This window comes from Octopus bimaculoides, chromosome 8 (assembly GCF_046866305.1).
Source record: "Octopus bimaculoides isolate indiv1 chromosome 8, ASM4686630v1, whole genome shotgun sequence".
Classification (NCBI taxonomy): Eukaryota; Metazoa; Mollusca; class Cephalopoda; order Octopoda; family Octopodidae; genus Octopus; species Octopus bimaculoides.
In genome coordinates, this window is record NC_142935.1 from 57,068,269 (window position 1) to 57,092,484 (window position 24,216).

The 24,216-nt window shown below is 36.3% G+C and overlaps 1 protein-coding gene across 1 annotated transcript; it reads right to left on the minus strand.

The window, feature by feature from the left end:
- Positions 1 to 912: 912 nt before the first annotated feature.
- On the minus strand, positions 913 to 23,081 carry LOC106876219 (IgGFc-binding protein-like). Its single transcript, XM_089356533.1, has 5 exons — positions 22,900 to 23,081; positions 14,183 to 14,272; positions 10,249 to 10,296; positions 2,953 to 3,081; positions 913 to 1,141 (listed from the first exon to the last, which is right to left on the minus strand). Exons 1-4 carry the CDS (start codon positions 22,946 to 22,948, stop codon positions 2,954 to 2,956), a joined length of 315 nt encoding a protein of 104 aa, XP_089212659.1. The 5' UTR covers positions 22,949 to 23,081; the 3' UTR covers positions 913 to 1,141; position 2,953.
- Positions 23,082 to 24,216: the final 1,135 nt, after the last annotated feature.

Genomic DNA, 24,216 nt, shown 5'->3' on the forward strand with positions numbered 1-24,216 from the left:
ATATTAGGGTGACCTCTATTCTTTGACCTGTTCAGCACGGGATGCTCCACCTGGAGTTCCACTAGTATGACTCTTAGGGTCATTGAGGAATAAAAGCTCTCACACCGCAACAAGGACTGGGCCTTGAGTTCTTAGATTGTAAACGAATAATATTTGTTTTTAGCTGGAGATATCTCTGTATCTTTTATGGCAGCTATAAAGCTGAAATAATGTATTTCACATGGCAGCATTAGAGCTTTGTTTTACGGTGATCCAGTTTCTATCTCTATCAATACAAAAGCAGTTGGAAAGACGTGAAAACCTGTCCTTAAAACAGTACCCCAGACTTTGATAACCACACAGGCATACTTTTGAAAACAAGTATCAACAGCAATAATGGTTTCAAATTTTTGGCAATTTTAAGGTCAGCATTTTATTAGGAGTGGAGGGAGTCAATTGCAAAGACCTCGATGCTCAATGAAAGGCTAAGTCGACCTCGGTAGAATTTGAATCCATAACTTAAAGAAGAAATGCCGCTAAGCAGTAATAATGGTTTGAAATTTTAGCAAAGGGTCAGCAATTTCAGCGGAGGGAGTAAGACGATTACATCGATCCCAGGGCTCAAATGGTACTTATTTTATCGACCTTGAAAGGGATGAAAGACAAAGTCGACCTTGGTGGAATTTGAACACAGATCGTAAAAACGGACGAAATGCTACTAAGCATTTTTCCCGGCATGCTAAAAATTCTGCCAGTTCGCCACCTTATCAGTTCACCACCTTACCAGATCGCTGCCTTAGTATCAGCAATAATAATAGTGTCTCAATCTGAGACATCTGAGGAAGTTTGGATTTTAGGCATTAGACCAATGTCAAAGATTAATTACACTATTAACGCAGCAAAAAGAGAAAAAAAGAAAGGAAAGAAATGAGATTGTCAGAAAGAAGTGTGCCAGTGTTTTAATAACCATTTCTGACTCATCTGTTGGGTCACAAATTTATAACAGAGTGGGGAGGAGATAGGATTCATGTTTTTATTTTCAACACCAATGGCGACATTTTGTTATAATCATTAGTAACTTGACGAAAGTATTGTGTTCGTGTTCTAGTTCAGTAGTCGGCCAAACAATTTCTGCAGCTACCTGTCATTGGGTTTAGTTCGTCTGTAAATAAAGAAATAAAATATCATTTTTGTGGATTATATCTGTGGCCACACTGGGGCACCACGTTATAGAATTTTTAGTCGAATGAATCGAGCCGAGTACTTATTTATTTTAAAGCCTGCTACTTATATCGGTGTCTTACGTTGAACCGCTAAGTTAAGGGGACGTAAATACACCAACACAGATTGTTAAGCGGTGGTGGACACACACACACACACACACACACACACACACGATGGGCTTCTTTGGTAAAACGATGAATTAAACCTTATTACATTGCAGTGGCGGCTCGTGTGTAGGCACTGCGGAACTGCAGCACCCCCTATTTCCACTCGATATTATCGATAACATTCAATATAATGAGCCCTTTTTTTCTTTAATTCTTTCTTTATACACATTCATTATATAATCCTTAAGCTTAATGTCAGTAGCCATCCCCTAGTTTATGAAAAAATGCAAAAATCCTTGTATAGAACTGTGCGCTTCACAGTTCCAGCGACGCGGTGTTTGGCTGTTGTGCACATGCTCACATGCCCGAGATAGGAAGCTTCTCACTAGGGAGAGAGAGCACTGCGTGAAAAGCAGTGCCGAATGAAAGGTAATGTTACTTTTTGACTCCGCGTGTGTTGTGCTTAAAAAACGTGATAAAGTGTAGAATTAGATTATTATCCTGCTTCCAGCTTCAGTGTTGCTGCTAGGATTTGAAAAATAGGGCACATTCCTCTCCACCGTTATTTTGTGATTTAGAGGACATCCTGTTGGCGGCCAGCCATGAGACTCGAACTCACATCCCTGTGATTCCGCATCAAGTGCTTTACCATAAAGCTAAACTTCCTGAACGACAAATTCTTCTGCAAATTTAGGATATATAAATCTAGCTTTATAAGACGCCGACAGAATTTTCTGCAAAATATTGATAGTTTATCCTGTTCATGCTATATTATTAGCATTATCCTGCGCTTGAGAATAAACTTATTTCCTTATCTGTATCTTTCAATACATCTCAACGCTTCTGAAGCAAACTTTATTGACTTTCAGCGTAGGTTGAATTTAACGTACAATAGCGTCTTATAAAGCTAGATTTATATATCCTAAATTTGCAGAAGAATTTATCATTCGGACAGTTTAGCTTAATGGTAAAGCACATGACGCGTAATCACATGGTTGTGAGTTCGAGTCTCATGGCTGGCCACCGACAGAATTTTCTGCAAAATATGGATAGTTTATCCTGTTCATGCTCTATTATTAACATTATCCAGCGTTTGAGAATAAAATTATTTCCTTATCTTTATATATATATATATATATATATATATACATATGTTATTTGTGTATGAAGGCCACCATTGGTTTCATAATCAGAAATATTTCAATTTTTCAAGCCGATCATATAGAAAAATTGTTGAGATATCTCTTAATATGAGACCGATGGTAGCCTTGATACACAAATAAAGAATTTTTATCCACAAATGAGTTGTTGAACACTCATTCTTATTGCTCGATATTTACGTATATATATATATATATATATATATATATACAACAGTTTCAGTTCATAATCATTTCCGTATCTTTGAAAAAATACTGTCACATTGAGACAGACAATTCTACATCTATAAAGTGTTTATTAACTGGTTGTCTTCTCGAATGTTTTTGGGAATTATAAATTATATATATATATACACATGTGTGTGTGTGTGTGTGTGTGTGTGTGTGCGTGCGCGTGCAGAGCTTGTTCGTGCGTGTGCAGAGTTTGTTTTGTGAGCATTCGTTACATTGTTGACTTCATAATAAATATTGCAATTACTTACCTTAACAGGATATTGGGTTGCAAAGTAAGTTGTTACTTCCCAAGCAAGTGCATTCCGTGCAGTCATCACGATTGAAAGTACTTTGATAAGGTATTTTTTTACCATTCACGAAGCAAACGTGTGGGTTCGCTGCAGTTTATTAAGAAAGATAAAAAAAAAATTACTCTTCGTAATTGGCTTTTACACACACACACACACACACACACACGCACACACACACACACACACACACACACACACACACACACACACACACACACACACACACAAAGTGTTCGGATTAAATTTGGCAGTTGGCTTAACAGGAAAAGAAAACGCAATATTCCATCAAAAATAAAAGTATTTTAATGAAAATAAAAATATCAACTGGTAAATAACAATTTTCTCAGAGTAGTCGCACTCAGTTTCTACCACAGCCTCAAGACGGTTCCAGAACTGGCGCATGCTTTCCTCATTGTGTTACTGAGATGATCTTCGAACACCTTGATCTTGGCCACCTACTCGGCCTTGGTGCTGCAGGTAGAACAATTGATATCTTTCCCAACCCACACATAGTAAACCATGGGATAACAATCGGCAGGATTATAAGGTCAGAAATTGGGGCCGGTGAAGTTGTAGAAATTCTCTGACAATCTCTTCTGACTTTTTCCGGAAGCAAGGCAAGAAGCTGAATCCTACTGTCATACATATGGCCTCCCAGCACCAACCCTCTCCGCCAAGGATTGACCACGGTCTCCAGTAACTTCACTCAGCTGTCTAAATTGAGGCCCTGTTCAAATATGTGGGGATGAATTCCGGCGTGCGGACGCAGTAAAACACTAGGTGTTTCCCTTTCTTCTGGTCAAGATTTCGAGTCTCAGTTGCTGCTGCCCATGTCACGTCTTACAGCTTTTACACCGTTCACATAGCATTGACCAACAACCATGATGTTGGCATGAATCATTATGATACATGTAACCCAATGTTCAGAGGGCTTCCAATGTTCAGCTAACTTTTTCTCAACTCCAACTTTAACATTTATGCTCTCCAACGCTGTTGACTTATGTATGTATAAAAATCTATCTATCCATCTATCTATCTATCTATCTATCTATCTATGAGCGACAGAAGCAGTATTAATACAAAAAGGCAATCTTTATCCAACTTAACGATAACAAAATATCCACGTTAAGTTAGATATAAAGAACCTTTTGGTAAGTTGTGGGTAAAGATTGCCTTCGATCCCTAATATTTTTGTTAATAAGCCTGCTGGCTATTTGTGACATCAGCGACAGAAATCCTATTTATTGTTGGCAGTTAGATTCAACTGGTTTGCGGTTGTCGGACGTCTGTCCCCGAGGAGCCCAGGTAGGTCGAAATACGTAATCTAGCTGTTCCGACGCCCATAGCAGCTGATTATCGTCTGCCAGCAATATAAATATGCGTACTTTTATGCACCATGCGTCCATATAAGAGGTACCCTCAAGGTAAATAACGCAGTATTCAGTGTTCCAACAAAAACATCCACGTTAAGTTGGATATAAAGACAGCCTTTATATACATATGATAGCTGACATAATGATATTTGGTGTTGGCGATTTACAATGAACAATATTGATAACTGCTGAGTGGGAGGAGAGAAAAAATGATCTGAAAATGTAGAAAGCTATCTGTGTGACATCATATGGTCAGTCAAAAATTACACGAAGTCATCTGTATGAATCTCCGAGGTAATCTGTAGCGTCAGCGGTCAGTTTGCTGTCTGCCTGGTAACAGTAGCGTCGCATGAGTTAGTCAGCCACCTTCAACACTCTACGATTGATTGACCGCCAAAAACGGCTTCTAGCGTACGACTTAAGGGATACTCTCTCTCTTATATATACATTAATACGGACGTAGTGGATAATAGCTAGCCTTCGGCCGCACTTTTGGACCCTGTTGTATCCATCACTCTGACTGGTTGGTATTGGCGCATTTTATCTCCTGTTCTATTGTGCGCCAAGATGCAACCCAACCAATTGCAGCCTTCAGATAAGGTCGCGTGAGACAGTCTTTTCTGAACCCCAGTTTACGCCGACAGTATATTATAAATAGCTAGCCTCTCACCGTCACAGTTTGTCAGTCCTTTCGGCTCCAGACCTTCTGAGGTCTAGCCACTGATCACAGAGCACACAACCAGTTCTAGGGACGACAACAGCAGCCACATGGAGAGTCGTCAACAGTTCGTCCAGCATTCAGGACCTCCATCTTCGTCGCTTCCAGCTTCTTAGCGTCTACATCAACTTCTCTACGTACACACTAACCAGCAACGCTCGCAACAACGCTGTTTGTGAAATGCTTCACAATGGTTAACAGCAAATACAACCTGCGACAAACCTTCTGTAACAAGTAACCGGCAGCAGCATTGAAGCCATAACTTCTCACAACACGTGTCTCTTCCCGGCTCTGCATTGCCGCCACAACTTCTTGTTACAGCACCTCAACCACTGTGTACTTTGAATACGAACTGGTATTTACCATCCTTGTGTCTGGACTTACTTCTAACGTCCTTATAGACTCTTTTCTATGCTCTGTATTTCTCGCAAACACATACACACATGTTTGTATATACACACACTTTGTTTACATGACGGTCTGTCTATTATCATGTTTATATGTCGCACTCACACACAAAGACATACATGTTGACATATCAATAAAATCTTCTCTTAAACCTTCTACCGGTTGTGTCTCTCTTTTCCTTCTGGCACTATACTCATTTATCCTCTTTTAATATTTTTATTTGTATCGACCGTGCGATGTCTTAAAGGAGCCATTCCTCGTCATCTCTCATGATCACACGGTCGCTTACAGACTTTTATAAGAGTTAAGCAGTTAAAGTTTAGAACATTCGAGGAAACTACATCACGTCACAGCTTCACGTTGATTGGTTGATTTATAGACCGATCGCATGAAACTGGTTGCTCACTCGTGGTGTCTGACCGAGTATCTAGCGATTAGGGTTCGGATCTTTGTTACAGTGCCTTCTATCACAGACGAGGGTCGATCAAGGCCTTCTGAGTGAAGTTTGATAGGCAGAAATCGTATGGAAGTTCATCGTGGGACCATTCTTGTTTTTGGTGCTTCTAATCTGTTAATACCACCTCCTGACGCTTTAGCGGAGTCCATTTTGTGTGCGAGGATTCGAGCTGGATATCCGATCTAAGGATTGCTTTCCCCTTTCCATCTACCCGTATCAGAGACCCTGAAAAAAGTCAAGGGCTGTGCTCTTCTTGTGACTAAGCTGTGTAAAAAAAAAAAAGAGAGAGAGAGAAAAGTCTACATTATCCAATAACTCTTGCATTGGCCAATACTGTTGGGTGAGATTCGGTTGCTATTTCTAGAAAATACTACTCTGCAATACTTCGAAGAATGAGTCTTCAGCCAAAATCTCAGGTTGACTCAAGCTTTGTAAATAAGATATTGGCTTGATTGAAGCTGCTCGAAAACCTGTCAGAAACACTGTACATGTAACTCAGAGAACCCAACCTTGTCAAACGCTGTGTCGCGTTGAATTCTGCTTGAAGGATGTGTGTCCGTAGTCTAGTCAGTTATTATACATTATAACACCATGGATAGGTAGTTCTGTTGATCATTGGATCTATTTCATTTTGTGGCCAGACACCGCCGGAGAGAAGCTAATCATGTTTAATTAACACAGGCCACAGTGAAAGTTGTCGTTGTTGTACTTGTTTAATCAGAAATCAGCCTTGCTCGAGTAAACATGTGATCAAATACGCTCTCAAGCATAACCACCCAATCTTTTTCCCATCGAAGGTATGATTTTAAGGCGAGTTGTCTGTTATATCAAGCTGGTTGAGCGACTCCATAGAAGCTCCTTCTTTGGCTTATTGTTATAGATGTTTAGCGCTGATGAAACAGATATACGATGTAAAATATTCCACCAATAACTTTTTCATATTTATATACAACATTATCGAAAGTGTTCATATCTTTTTAAGACGGTAGTGTATAATTTGAGGGTAGAAGACCTCACATTGGCATAAATAACGTAGGTTTTAGCATCTGAGAAAAATACACTGAATACATTCTCAGCTCTGACATTATTACATATAATGGATATTAGGCAACTAGAACAATATGATAAATATTGTTGTTTACGCAAACAAACGTCGCCTGTGTGAGGTCTCATTCTGTACTATGAAACCACAGACCACAATTTTTAATATTACTACATTACTACAACATTGACTTTATACTACATTTTTACAACGCATCTTCTTCACAAATTTACTACAACACTGCCATCACAATACACTATTTTTTTTATGAAGTGTTCTGTTCAAATTGTTGGTGTGTGCGCACACAAAACATTTTGCAAACAGTGCACAAAAGGTTACACGCCTTGCGTGAGTATAAAATGAACACATACTTTTGTCATGAGAAAAAATATGCATGACAAAATTTTTACGCACATTAATTTCTAATACTTTTAGATAACGTTACTTCCATTCTATATTACCATACCATTGCATCCACAATCTTCACAACACTATATTTAGGCAATGCTACAATTCCACATCACTCTCCTCGCATTACATTATTTTGGAACTGCCTGCACAGTATATTTCTACAATGGTATTGCCCCAAACAAGGTTTTAGTTTACTGTAGCGTAAGGGACAACAAAGCAGCAAAAGGAACCTACAAATCCAAAAAATATCGGTTGACAGATATGTTAAAGGACTGAATATCAGAGATCAAATGAAAACAAGACGATAGTAATGAGTTCCAGTGAGCAGCAATTAGAAGAAAGAAGCCATTAGAATAAAAGGACTTATTAACTGACCCCCACTCTCCATTACAACACTGCTTTGATATTAAATTACAACGCTTTTATCTGTACACTATACAGGTTGTGCCGAGTGTTTGTGAACACGTTTTTGTGGATCTTAAATGGAAGACGATCTAAAGTAATGTCACACAGTATGCACTAAATTGGAACTTTTTCCTTCCTCTTTCTGACGTATCAATAGCATAGATTTCAGTCCCGAAGAGAAAAAGGAAAAGATACACCGTGCTCGGAGTTCCTACTGCCGAAAAAAAAAAAAAAACGTTTCGGAAATCACCAACTTCTTGAGTGTGATTAGGTCCTTCATTTTTAGGGTCTGGAAATAATTGAATGCTATTGATATGGACTCATTGATATGGACTCATCCAAGTCCAAAAGAAAATTTTCTCAGCAGTCAAGCAATGACAGCCCAATTAGTCTTGCAGGTTCAGAACATCATCAATGACAACGGTGGTAGGTTGACGAGGACCATCTTCAAGCAACTCAATACAGCGGAGACCCATATTAGAGTGCACGATGATATTGAAAATAAATCCTGCGTGATAAAGACGAGGCAGTTCATGTCCTGCAAAACTTGAAAGAACCACGTGATCATATGACTTCCAGCATGTATTACAACGTCGCTATCTTCACATTTCACCACAAGATTCAGTCGTTGTTGCAGTCGAATAGGGACAACTCACAGCACCAACTCAGCGCCAGGACAACTCACCACAGGAAAACTGATTAATAAATAAATTATTCGTTTTATAACATTATCAGAAACTTATAAAAAAGATTACTCTTAATACATGGCTTGAATAATAAAAAAAAAGCAGAACAACGATGCTACCTTTGCACTAAAAGCCAAGATAATATTAAGTTTAGCATTTGATCCTGTTCCATATATTGATTTGTATATTGACGCCCTCTCTGCGGATATACCTGAAGAATTTGCAGCACTGCTGAATTGGTTCGAAGATACCTATATTGGAAAACCAAATCGACGTGGAAATAGTAGAAGACCTTCACTCTTCCCTTATGAAATGTGGAATGTTTACGAGAGGATGTTGCTCGGGAAGACCGGACAAATAACCATACTGAAGCAGCAAATAGGAGACTCCAAACAGAGCTGGGAATGGAGCACTCCACAATTTAGAGAGTCATAAATGGGCTGCATAAGGTGCAAAGAAACCGAGATGCATTGTTTGAGCAACTGATTGGAAGTCATCCCCATCCCCTTAAACTGAAGAAGTATATGAAGGCAGATGATAGAATTCTGCATATTGTTTCATCTTTTTCAGAACGATCTCCCACAGAATATTTGAAGGGAATTGCATACAACTTTCAATAAATTTCTCATTTAAATTTTAGCCTTGTATTGAAAATGTAGTTTCTCAATTACTTTTATTCGAATTTTAAAATTCATGTCTTGTATTAAATTAATCTTTTATAAATACCTGATAAAGTTATAAAACGAATAAAGTTATAAAACGAAACAATTATTTATTAATCAATTTTCCTGGTGTTCAGTTGTCATGGCAATGAGTTTTCCTGGCTTTGAGTCGGCTATGTTGAGTCGGCGGTGTTAAGTTGGCGGTGGTGAGTTGTCCTGCACCCTGTGGCGGTGTGGCAGCTTGTGCGCCTCAGTGACCCTGAGAGCTAAGCCGGTAGACAAGTCAAAAAGCTAAGCTCTTGGTTGAGAAGTCAAATGCGAGAGGCTAGACTAATATAGATTACCTCTTCCCAGAGGTAAAAATGGGCTAGCGAAAGGCCAACACTCCTAACTAATAAAAAAGAAAAGTTACAGATGCATTAATGACATTCAAAACAAACAAGACCTGGGAGAGGAATGCCTTCCTTGAGGGAAACACAAGAATAGGTCCCACAAGGGAGGCGAAAGACAAGACGCCCTTGGGATACTGAAGAAGAGCTGAAAAAGTAGGAATCTAACTGAAGGGAAGTAGAAAAAACAACCGAGTACCGAAAACTGCAGAAAAGTTGTCGATGGTTTACACTTCACAGGGGATAAATGGCTGAAGTAACTATCTTCATATTACATCACATAAAACAAACCCCACATTATATTATAATAATATTACTTTCAACACCATAATCTCATCTCAATTTCTACCTTGTTGTTGCTTGGTCCCAAGTTAGTCTGATTGAAGAAATCTTTGTATAAGGTACCTCAGCCATGACTGTCTCATCTTTTTACAGCAAAAACTTACCTAAAATACATTACCCAGCGTTTCCTCCCATTCATTGTTTTGTTTAGGCTAAGGTAAGCCTTCATTGAGCAGGCCTTTGATCAAACGGTGTTCAAATCAAGATTATTTCCAAGATCTATATTGGCTAATGTAGACTTATTTAAGATGGTAAGATATAATTTAAGGGTGAGTCAATTGATATTTCTAATAAGCTTTCTTATGGATTATGCTCTCGTTAGTTCAGTCTCTACATTGTGATAACAGAAGGTGTTACTTACATGGAACGCAGACGTGTTTGTTCAGTAAATACGTGCAACAAGAATGTTCTGAAATAGAACAAAAAATAATGAGTTTCAGAAGTTAGTTTTAGTTTTTCAATTTTATAATGATTACAAAGGCGGTGAGCAGGCAGAATCGTTATCACGCCGAGGCAAAATGCCACAAGGCATTTTGTCCGTCTTTACGTTCTGAGTTGAAATACCGCCAAAATTTGAAACCGATATTATAATGATTATAGGAAATTATTAAAGGGGTGGTCGAAACAGCAGAGAACCAATAAATTATCTTGTAAAATTCAGTTATGTCCTTTAATGTTCAAATTTCAAACCAAGACGGGGACAGTTTTGTTCTTCACCTTATCGGAAATAATGGTTTCAAATTTTGGTACATGGCCAGCAATTTCGGTTGGGGGAGTAAGACGATTATCTCGACCCCGCCCCCCAGTGATAACCCGGTACTTATTTTATCGATCCCAAAAGAATGAAAGGCAAAGTCCCTCTTGACTTATGCTTTCTGAAGATCATAGTCATGTTCAGTTCACGGCTTATTTTTAATGACTGAATTCTTTTTGAATCATTGATTTAACAGCTTATTTTGGGCCAATAGATTCTATTTTGACAATATTGTTTTGGTAAGAACGTATTACAAATAATAAGATTCAATTCTGTTCACATTTGTAGTAAAATACTGTTGGGGGTTGACATTAATCGTTTCATCTCAGGATGCTCTGAACTGGTGGTTCTTGACCATTTTTCTACCTGTGGATCCTTTTGATTCATATTTTACTCGGCTGGACCCTCATAGCCATTTGATGCCTGAAAAATCCTATTATATTTTTTGTAATAAAATATTATTAGGAATTGTATATAAAATTTGTTAACATATTTTGTGCATTGTAGAAGTATAACCACTTCATTGCGCATAAATTTTAACAAAATCCTTTATGGACCTTGGTTGAGAATCACTGCCATACACACTTCGGTATTTAAAAATTTTCCCGACCTTGTGCGTTGAAGTTTAAGAATTATTACTTCAACAGTAATGTGTCTAATAATATCTTTTAGATGCTCATAAATAAAATATTTGTCTTCATCAGAACCATGCATTGTTGGTGCATAAAAACTCATAAACACTGTCAAATGATTACAAGATACAGACACTGACAGAGACATAAGTCTAGCATTTAAACCATATGGTAGCTTAGTGAGAAGTGACACTAAAGTTCACCCAATCGCAAAATCAATGTCAGACTCACTCCTCTGATTATCAATTCTTTCATACCAGAAAATAGCGTAGCCATCCCTTATTTTAGCATATTGACCCTTACCAGTGAAATAGGTCGTCGACAAGGTAACAATATCTATTCTGTGCATAGCAAGTTCTAAAGAAGTTAAACCAATTCTCCTTTCAGTAAATACTTCGTTGAAAGTATTCCAACAGCATGCCAGAAAATCAGCTACGTGCTTTTTGACAGTTGCTTGATGATGACTCGAGCCCAGCTACATTCCTTGGAGACCCTGTAGGCTCAGCACTGTGAGCACGAGTCTTGCAAAATCTTTTTGCCGATTACTTTATTTTGAGAATAAGGTTGTCATAAGGCCGATAGTTCTGTTTATGAAGGATATCACAAACCTGCCACGTGTTGCCGAAAATGTATCACTAAGAGAATTCATCAAAACCTTCACGCTATATGAGATCACATTTCCCGTAAAATTTTAGGAAGCTAACTCGATTATTTGACCACCAATATAAACAAGTAATATCTATGCATGAATAATATCTATGATTTCCGTAATGAAAGGAAAATGGCTTGTACAACCGCACTTGGCCATATATGAGTATACGTCTGTGTATTTGAGCTACAAGCCTTATTTGGACGTACTTGAAATCAGCAACAACAAAGAAATACAATGATCACTGGGTATTACATCTATCTACCTGTCTATTCATCCACCCATCCATCCATCCATCCATCCATCCATCCATCCATCCATCCATCCATCCACCCACCCATCCATAAGTACATACATACATACATACATACATACATACATACATACATACATACATACATACACTATCTCACTGGCCTAATTTTTTCTCCGCTTGATGTTGGTTGGTTTAAGAAGTGACTTCCTTCTTGCTGCTCTGCCAAAGTAACCAAGTTTGTGGAGATACCTGACAGCTGTTCTGGGACTAAAATTCAACTTGTTCTGCTATTTCGAGGCCTTGCAACGAGGATTATCCTTTACACTTCTCTTAACAAAGGGAAGGATCCTATCAGAGGGCTCTGGTTGATCTGGGCGAGGTGATGTGGACTCCTTCTCCTCTCTAGTGAATTTCACAACCACTCTATTAACTGTAGAAAGCAGGATGCCAAGGTTTTCTACGATTTTACGCGATGTCCATCTTCAGAATGCCCCACAATACGGCTTCTTTGAAATTCAGACAGTTCCAAGGCTTCTTTTGTACACGGCATAATTAAACACTCACATATAGAACTTGAAACATAAAAATGTCAATTAATAAAAAAATATACCTTTACAAGTTAGAATAAACATAAAACGATGGTTTATGGGTATCTATTTACTTCTGTCATGTGTGTGTATGTGTGTATGTGTGTGTGTGTGTTTGAATATACATACATGTATATATATCCAAAATAGGTAGAATCAACAAAAAGTACTCCATCAAGTGAGAGATAAATATCAAATCAATACACATACCAAAAGAGCTACTAATAGTTTTTCATGGCGTATTTCATAAAAATGTCTAGTAGTATCATTAAAACACGAAACTATGTGTATCTCTTTTGGTATGTGTATTAATTTTATATATATATATATATATATATATATATATATATATATATATATATATATATATATATATATATATCGTTTGTAGAAAACATAAATCCGAAAGAAGAAGCACACTCTAAGATGTAGAGCTGTATATATTAAAAATGGGGAAGGCCGGTTTATGAGATTAGCTTAGGTTTCCCACAGTGGCAACACCAACAAGAATTACAACACCCACACCAGATGACGGTACATACAGAATGCGTGTTTCTACAGCATCATCGACTCAAGAAGCACCAACCACCCATCAACACATCGACGTCGCGCACAACACCTCAGACATAAGCACAGAGCAGAGCAAAGTTTACTAGATGGAGACCCAATATTTTACCACTGATTCATCTGATAAAATTAGAAAATAATGATAGTATATATAAGATTGGGATCTCTTGTGATGGATTTCATGTCGTTGGAATTTCAGTCCCAGTTCTAATGACATTTCTAATAGCACCATATGATTTGCCTTGACAGATAGTAGCCCAGTTTCCATTGCTATGTAAAAATGTTTTGTTGCTGGGTTAATGGTTAGTGTCAGGTTAGATTAATGGTTAATATGATTTTGCGTCTAATGATAAGTTAGGACATAATGTAAATTAAGCTTTCGAGAAAGATCAAGGTTAGATTTATGCTTAAGAGTTACGTAAGTTAGATATGGAAGAACCAATGTCTGTTTCATTTCCTGATGTTTATCAGTTGTTGTTTATTGACTGTCTCCGCTATTTATCCTATGTGTTATACAAAATTATTACGTTAAAGGCTAGTTAATTACTTAGACATTACCATATCAAGTCCGAAGACTCATAGCGCCGGTTACTCCGTTTCCATGGCAAACAAATGACTAAGATCACAATATTCGTTCTGAACGGGACTCAAGTCCGTCACAAGGTGGCCCATTTATAGCTGTATGAAATGAAATAATGTGAAATGGAGTGTTTTAGTTCAAGAACACAATGTACCGCCCTGTCCAGGAATCGAAACCACGATCTTGAAATGATCGTGAGCTCAATAGCCTAACCATTAGGCCACTCACCTTCACAAAAAATTATGTCAATCACATTTAATGGAAACTTACCTTTTGGACAATCTTCGTTGGTTTCGCATTTTGTTTTTGGAGAATGTTTGACCGCTGGGCAATTTCCGATGCTGGCAGGATGAACAAAATCTGTTCAAGTAAATGAAACAATTAGACAAGTTCAAACTGGTGTAGAAATGTTCGATGCAATAAAATCAAATTACAGCCTTTTGTCTTTTACTTGCGTCAGTCGTTGGGCTGCGGTCAATCCTTGAAGGGTTCACTTGAACAAATCGACCTTAATACTTATTTTTTAAAGTCTGGTACTGATTTTTTTCTGTCCTTTTTTTGCCGAACAACTAACTTACGGGTTCGTAAACAGACCAAATCCGGTTATCAAGAGGGCAAACACGAAAGCAAACTCACACACAGACATATACGACGGACGTTTTTCAGTTTCCGCCTATTAAATCCATGCATCAGGCTTTGGTTGTTCCGGGGCTAAAAATAGAAGACACTTGGTCAAGGTGTCGTGCTGTGGGATTGAACTTGAAATCGTATGGTTGGAAAGCAGACTTCTTACCACACAGCCACGGCTACACCTATTTACACGAGGCCCAAGTCTAACGAAGAAATTTAGTTGCTTGACTTTCACGTGAAAGAAAAAACAAGAGAGTGAAAAGGTTCGTATTTCTCTTATATTTATTAGTGGAATATATGAAATAAGTAAAACTAATAATGAAGCTTTTGACCGCAGAAATTTGTTCGCAGAGACTTTACCTTGTATGCTATCAATAAAAATCATGTCACTGTTTACTTCTTCTATATATATGAAACTGAATCAAACATTTCATTGTTATGAAATATAACGTGTCTTGAATAGTACAACAAAGCAGAGTGGACTATAATAACTGTAATAATTTAATTATTCATAGTCTAACATGATATAATATTTCGGAATATAAAAATTCCTTCTTCAGATATTGCTAGGAATTGATCGAGTCACTGCTATAATCCTATATATTTTCTCCGATATATCAATGCCCAATATGTCCTTGACTCTAACAAGTCCTACTCTTATATAAATAATACCACTCTTCATTCCTCCTTGACCTTCTGCTCCCAAGAGTCATCTACATGCAACCTGGATATCTTTCATTAAATCTACACAGACTCCACGCAGAGATCTCAAAAACATCCATCAAAGAGGTCATGTAAATCTTGACACTTTCAATAGAACGATCACCCTCCACCAATCATTGCACATAGCAAAACACATCGTAGCACCTAACCATCTTAAATATGAACAACAAGCAAGTAAAGCCCTTGCTATCACAATGCAGTATCAAATGCTATACGTCATTATCACTGAAGAGACATCCTGGCAAACGTACCTCCCTTAGCATAACTAAAACTGCTCCTCATCTCAATGAATCCTTTTCGTCAGAGCCCAGACCACTACAAAACCTCTATAAGGTGAAATTGAGGTCGATCACAGAGTACTGCGTCCATATCTTTGAAAATACAGCTGCCTCACACATATTCTAGTCTGTGACCATTCAATTGATTAGCATAGAGTTACTGACAAGTTGCAGTTTCAGATGTTTTATCTCTGTCTCTACTTCTCGAGGTTGGCTGGCCTTATTCACTTCCACTCAGACATCTCTTGCCTGCTCGTCACCTGTACTGTTTTCACCTACTAGGTCCTTGCACTAACCACTACATTCATTTCTTCCTCATCAGGAAATCCAACATGAACTCTCTCTCTCTCTCTCTCTCTCTCTCTCTCTCTCTCTCTCTCTCTCTGCACACACCACTCCTGCAGTCATCGACTTGCAAAAGTTTTAGAGGGAAGTGAACAAATCTCATTGATCTAAGAGAGTCTGTGAATGCCTCAGGTACTCCCCGTTACTTCAGATTTAGCCAATAGAAATAGATGTAAAAGACTAATAAAATAGATATATAAAGACAATGGGAATAGACATAAGCGTTCAGGTTTTGACAGAATATAAATTAACGAAAGTTTAATTTACATTTAATTCAAAGGTTTATGCCATTTTCAGGGTATATAATAGGTTTTAAAAAATTTCAATGTTTTGTATTGGCAATGCGTTCAGATTGTGTTGACGAATGGTGTCTTGGCAAATGAAATTTTAAAACATTCAGTTATATAAAGATTTCAAGTGTTTTTAATAGTTAATATATGATCTCCCCAAAGTGATCTTCCATTTTAAGTTGCAGTGGGTTTTGAAGAATAGATTAATTTTTTTATTTTTTATCTATTGTTGACTAAAGAACAGTTTTCATTTAATTTGTTTTAGCTGCTCCACCGATATTTCAGTTTCGGCGAGTATAAATCTGATATTGGATAATTGTCGTTACCTTTCAAAGTACCACACAATTCGCTCTCTGCTAATGTATATAACAAACGGTCTGCGTTTGACAAAGCAAAGAAAGATAAGTAAAGGATAGGAAAATCAGAAACAAAAATAGCAACAAAAGACATGTGAGTGTTGGAAACTACTCGTTAAAAATGTTCTAAGCTGGATTTGTCGTTTGAAAATTACGTAGCAAATATTTTGTTTCATGAAAAAAAAACCCCAAATCTTGCCAGATAGGAATGCGCATTACAAAAATACATTTATCATAATGGTAAATCATTTCTCTAGTGAAACATGAACGGACAGGACATAGGTTTTAAAAAAATATTATTACCTCATTCTTCAGTGCATTAGATTTAAGAATAATAAACCTTGCAAAAGCTAATTTTCTTGGCATAAAATACTAGTATATTTTCCCTTTATCAGAAATTTATGTCAGATCATCTTATGATATGTTTATGTATTTGTTTTACAAGACTCTTAATGTGAAATCGTATGTTGAAGCAGATATTGTTACACTTGGGGTTGGTCATATTTTGCTAATTCAACACATACGCCAAATATTTGGTCTTCACTACAAAAATGAAATAAGCAGAAAAAGAAGTGACACGTGGGACAGATAGTCGCTGAAGAGATCGCAGGATGTGTGACGAAAGAACTTTAACAAAGAAACTAAAATTTAAAAAAAATGTAAGAATAAAGCTGAAGTGAAGATCAAATATAAAATGCGTGTGTTTAATTGACAAAACGTGACCGTCTCCAAGTATAACAATATTTTATAACCAATCGTCGATCAGATATTCTCAGTAATTTAGTATCCGATTCTAGTAGACACATATCTTTATCTTCAGATATAATTGCTTTTAGAAAAGCTACGTACTTCTGTAGCGATGCATTTAACCGTAGTAGATTTTATATATAACAGACCTTTTGCTCCTAAAACGAAGAAACAGAATTAAGAAAATTGTATAATCCAAATTTTAGCTTGAATATTCGAATAATATAGTTAAAGAGTTTCTAAGTTAGTTTCAGTGCATTTTTCTAGAAAACATAGATACCAAAATTTCGCCGGCTCCGTAAATTCTTGTAATGCAAAACATCTGTCAAATATTCTTGAAGTGCTATTCTTAGAATATATAAAAGTATTTTTCTGACTGCATTTACATACATACACCTAGACACACATCGCTACACAGATATACATAACCAAACGTAAAGCAACAGGGAAATTAACGATAGAGAAGTAACGAGTTCTAATTCAAACACTATTTCGGAAAGCGGTGCCCAAATTGGTGAAAATTAAAATAGTGTAAATAGATTAGAACTTAAAAAGAACAAACGTAAGAATGTAAATAATCAAGTAAATATAGGAGATAATAGAACTATAATGGAGAAACGAATTGTGATAGTACAACACATAAATCATGCCCACTAAAATTAAACTGCAGAATTAAAGACGTGGTGTACAGATGTAAAGTAATTTCAGAAGGACAGGCGTATTTCTACATAGGTGCTAGCGAGACCTTTATTAAACGTAGAATAGATAATCATGAACTATCGTTTAGGGATAAAAATAAGAAAAATAATACGAGCTTAAGTAATATAATTTGATCGCTAGAAGATAATAATAAAGCATACACAATTAGCTGGGATATAATTAGTAGAACTAAACCATATAGTAAAGGAAGTAAACGTTGCGAATTGTAAACCATAGACAAGAAAGCGCAACAAGGTGTGTTCACCAATCAAAATATACCTTTAAGAGGTTTAAATAATTGCATGATATGACTAACTAAAATTGGAATTTGAAGTAAGTAAATTATAACAAATAACGAACAAAAATGTAAACCCCTTCATAAATTAAACTGAAAAATTTTCAAAATGTGAAAACAAAGTTTAAGTTGAATAAAATTAACTACAAAGAAAATATTAATTTAAATTAAATTTCAAAATAACAAGAAAATGATAGACCCATAGTTTAATAATAATATCAACATCAGAAAAAAACAAAGAATAATTTAATACATTTGGAAAAAATAAAATTACTATTCTACATAGGTGGAATGGTAGGCTAGAACATGAATTAAGAACCATAGGAAAATTCTTGAGCATTAAGATAGAAAGTAGCAATAAGTTCTGAAGTAGCCAGGGTAACATAAAGTTCACGAAATATATGACTATTTTTAGTAACGCCAACACCACATTAGAGAATAATTTTAGTCAAGATTATGCTATCTTCAGATGATATCCGACCAACAGTTAAAGTGGATCCTGATGAAGTTGCAACGATAATTAACACCAAGACGCATATTTAACAGTGTGCACCAGTTTTCAGCGGAAACGTGCGTAGGTCTTGAAGAAAGATGTGATTAATTGTAAAATAAAACTTGGATGTGCAAATCTCTGTTTTCCTGATTTCAATTTCATTATATATATATATATATATATATATATATATATATATATATATATATATATATATATATATATATATATATATATATATATATACACATATATATATATATAGATTTACTTTTCGTAATGAGATAAAAAAAACCCAAGGCTGTGTAGATTTTAGAACATTTATAAATAGAAGGTATTACAGCTGTTTCCAGGATATTTATCATATCCCTTCATCGGGGACGGTGTGAGAAGATGGTTAAGCAATAGTTAATTTAGATAAGATATGAAATAGAGAGTGAATTGGAGGAACGAAAATAGATGCGAGATATGCATATCAGCTGATGAGTGAAACGAATTTTTATATTCTAATCACGAAACGTCGTACATGATTAACTAACGGCAGGTTTGTTTTCGTTTATTTCTCTTCTGTTGTTCTATGTGAGCTATAAATATCGCGATCCGTCGGAGAATAAATTGTAGTTAGAATTAGTAGTTTTAACTGCTATTTCTAAATTTTCAGTATGTTGGTGAAGCAACTCCTGCTGATTGCATACTGAACTACTTGGCAAAATTGTTAATTATTAATTTATTGATTAATTAACAATTCCCTGCTCTCTCTCTCTCTCTCTCTCTCTCTCTCTCTCTCTCTCTCCCTCTCTCTCTCTATATATATACAGAACAGAAAACAAAAGACAAAGACAAGTGAAGGAACAACAAGCTGGTGTATTAGTTTAACGCTCGGGAAGAATGGAAGTCTTTGACATTTCGAGCTTACTTACTTCGACAGAATAGATTGAGAAGGGGTGGGGAACGGAGATAGAACAAAACAAAAAAAACGAAGAGAGAAGAAAATATGTAGGGAATAACATGATATATATATATACATATATACACACACACACACACACACACACACACACACACACACACACACACACACACACACACACAGACACACACACACACACACATATATATATATAAGAGTGAGAGAGAGAGAGTAAAGGAGAGATACGGAGAGAGTTAGTATATGCGGTGCAGGGTGACTGCACATGGGAATAGTACACACATACAGACATACGCAGTGAGGGAGAATCATAGCGACAGAGGAGAAACAGCAGAGGGAACATACATATGTGTGTGCGTGTGAATTTCCATAACGTAATAGATTAACTCGGAGAGTGATTTTGTTTTCCTTTTTTTCCTTTTTGAATACTATTTTATGTAATCATATATTAAGGCAATAAATATTATTCTTTCCAAAATTAGTATTCATTTCATTATTTTGCTTAAGAACCATGAAATTTAATAAAAGTTAAATTTTAATAACTTTTGTAGGTATGTCATATTTCCTGATACTACTCATGGTACCAAAAATATTTTTCCAAATAACGAGTAACACTCTAGTGTGTATATATATATATATATATATATATGTATGTATGTATAATAATAATACAACGGATATATAAGCATGTATACACACATATATGTACATACTTACATCTACATGTGTATATAGATGCATATTCGGGTACAGGACGTTAGAAAAATGAACTACAGACAACGGAACGAATACATAGAAAAACAAATAGCCACTTGGATTAATTCTTCATCAGCTGCCTCTATTCTAAACTAGGCATTTCGAAGATAAGGCAGGACGCACTCTTAGAATAGTTTCTTCCTGAGTAGTGGATCAACCCACTAAACAGAGAATTCCAACGTAGCAAACACAAACCAATACAGGAAAAAATGGACAGTGAAAACAACATTAAAAAGCCGTAGGGCCAAACGCGAATCGAATATTGAACGCTAGTGATATGACGAACAGGTTCGTCTCGCCTTCATGGTGGCTGGAGTTAGAAAGAGAGAATTGACCACAAGTCACATGTGAGCAGAGAGTGGTGGTAGAGGGAGGGAAGTGAAACAAATGTGAGAGACAGGGAGGAATATATATATATATATATATATATATATATATATATATATATATATATTTCGCTAAGGATCAGCGAAACTAATAACCTAGGGTAGAACTGAAAATTACATATGCTTCAGAACGAAGCATTTGTTGAGTACAGAATGGTTATAAGACGATAAGATGACAAAGGAATAAACTTTTATCTTATAGTCGTGGGTTTGAGTAACACCTTATAGTTTCTGCAGGGCCTCGAATGTGAAGTGCCGTCTATTTGGGAAAAGAATTACATTTTTTCCAAATAAACTGCATTTCATATTCGAGGCTCTGATGAAACTACAAGATGTTACTCAAACAGTCAACTTTGAGTCCACTGCATCTCATAGCAGAAACAGCTGTAAGCTAATGAAGTTCATAAGATAACTGTTTATTCTTTAGTCAGGCGTGGCTGTGTGGTAAGAAGGTGGTGAGCTGGCAGAAACTTTAGCACGCCGGGTGAAATGCTTTGCGGTATTTCGTCTGCCGTTACGTTTTGAGTTCAAATTCCGCCAAGGTCGACTTTGCCTTTCGGGGTCGATAAATTAAGTACCAGTTACGCACTGGGGTCAATGTAATTGACTTAATCCCTTTGTCTGTCCTTGTTTGTCCCTTCTATGTTTATCCCCTAGTCGGCAATAAAGAAATAAGAAGCTTCCTTCCCAACCACATGGTTTCAGGTTCAGCCCCTCTGCGTGGCACCTTGGGCAAGTATCTTCTAGTATGGCCTCGGACTGATCAAAGCCTTATGAGTGGATTTGGTAGACGGAAATTGAAAGAAGTCCGTCGTATATATGTATATATATATGTGTGTGTGTGTGTGTGTGTGTGTGTGAGTGTATGCCTTTGTGTCTGTGTTTGTCCCCCCACCATCGCTTGACAACCGATGTTAGTGTATTTATATACCCGTTACTTAACGTGTCAGCAAAAGAATCCGATAGTATAAGTTCTAGGCTTACAAAAAATAAGTTTTGGGGGCGATTTCTTCAACTAAAACTCTTTAAGACGTTGCTCCAGCATTGCCGCAAGTAAAAAATAAAACACACACACACACACACACACGCACACACACACACACACATATATATATATATATATACACACACTTCATTCTTTCATTTGGTTTGCAAGACACTCGATATGAATTCCTGTGCTGAAATAAATCTTGTGTTTAGGTAAGGTCATTATGCCAATTAAAGTAAACACGCGCACATGTCCAATACCACTTCTTTATTTTACCAACCAACTAATCAGTGGTTTCTTGAAAGTGTTGATTGAACAATCGATCAATTGTGAATTTTCTCCATCGGAGTCCTTTCTCATTAATGACATGCCCTCACTCTTCAATGTCTGCTCTGTGTGTCAGAGAACTAGTCTTATACCTGTGTGTGTAGAGGTATGTATGTTTACTTATGTGCGTGCGTTCAGGTTGAGTGTGCGCGCCTGTATGGTGTAGTAGATTGTGTTTTGAATAGGTAAGCGTCAGTGTGTATGTTTACGTGTGTGCGTGAGTTTATTTTAATTAGTGACATAATGACCCTCCCTAGACATAACAGTATATATATATGTGTATGTGTGTGTGTATGTATATATATATATATATATATATATATATATATATATATATATATATATATATATATATATATATAAATAATATACATATATAATGTATATACATATATGTATATATTTATATATGCATATATGATATAAATGGTGAATGCAGATGAGCGTGTTAGATATAAATTTACACAAGTTTACTATACATACACACATAGGTACGCATATATGCATATATACATGCATGTGTACATATACTTGCATATGCACATATATATCCATATCTATATATATATAAACATGTACATATATATATATATATATATATATATATACATACATACGTAGACATGTACATACATACATACATACATGCATGCATGCACGCATATTATACACGTACGCACACATACACACATATCGGTAATCATGCGCAGATGGAAACAGAAAGCACAATTAAGAAGGATATTTACCCGCAGTTAGAAAAACGGCAACGGTGAGTATAAAGCCAATATTGTGCATGATTTGTCTCGCTTAATTGTATCAAATTCTTCTAGATATTGATGGTCTTTCAAAATACAATTATTTTATCCAATGTTCCACTTGGAAGTGAATAGAAACAAAACAAATCTCCTTCTGTTATCGCTTCCTTCTTTTATTCCAGTCCATCGTCTTTTTGTTACACTTGAGATTTATTACAACCTGTTTTTATCTGACAGCTGATATATAATACAATCACCTGTTGTACACAACTGTAATACTTATCATAAATTGCGTATTTCTGTTAATCTGAGATGGTTTTATTTTTGTTTTCTTTGTGCGGGAAAAAGCAGGTGGTAACATGTTTGTTGCAAGCTAGAAATGGACTCACCCAAAGTAATTTTAAATAGGTTCAAATTTATAATACAAATAAACCAATAAGATTGTACAATACATATAGCAGAACTATTTTTGTGGTGCCTCCAGTAGCAAGCTAGTTTTATTGCACAAATGTTGAAGAACAAGCGCGACTAAAACAATAGATTCTGGAAGGGAAATGAGCTGTATTTGGGCAATGGATTTAACTCGAAGCTTCATTTGAAGATCAGTATGAAGTTTTACCAAAACTAAAATCTAAAAATGATGTTATTTCAACGTTTTTCAGAAGATTTCAGTTCCAACAGTCTTGAAAATAGAAAACAGAGACATTAATAAAAGTCAAAGTTCACAGTAAGTGAAATTACGATCTACCTTGCTTGGAATCTAGTCTCTTGAAGTTTTTATTTACTTTTTGCTTTGGTGAGAAGACCTAAAGATATTAGAAACAGCGAAGGGAGATAGAATGAAACAGACAGTCATTAGCAGGATTCGAACCTTCACTCATCACCAAGCGATCTAATTTCGCCTAAAACCGTGTGATGAATGTGCACTCGAACCTTCAAATACGTCACCCATTATGTGGCAGTGGACTTCTCTTGCTTAGAATTCTGCGCTGTGCTAACTGTATATTAAATTTGTTCACAGTAGCAGATGTTACACAAACATTCATTCTATCATAAAGAATAACAATGATTGATAGCTCGAAGTAAAATTCCCCGTTACTATGAGTTGGCAATAAATGCTTTGCAAGACCAATAGACCTTCTAGAAAAAGCAGCCAAAATCTCCCTTACCCTGCCACATTAATAACAAATGGAAGGTCTTATTAAATAATGTAGTCCGCGATTCCCTGTCAGAAGTTGAAATAGTCTCAAACGAAATGCATTTGTAGATCTGTTTGTTTAGGACTGACCTAGGGTTACAGAACAATTC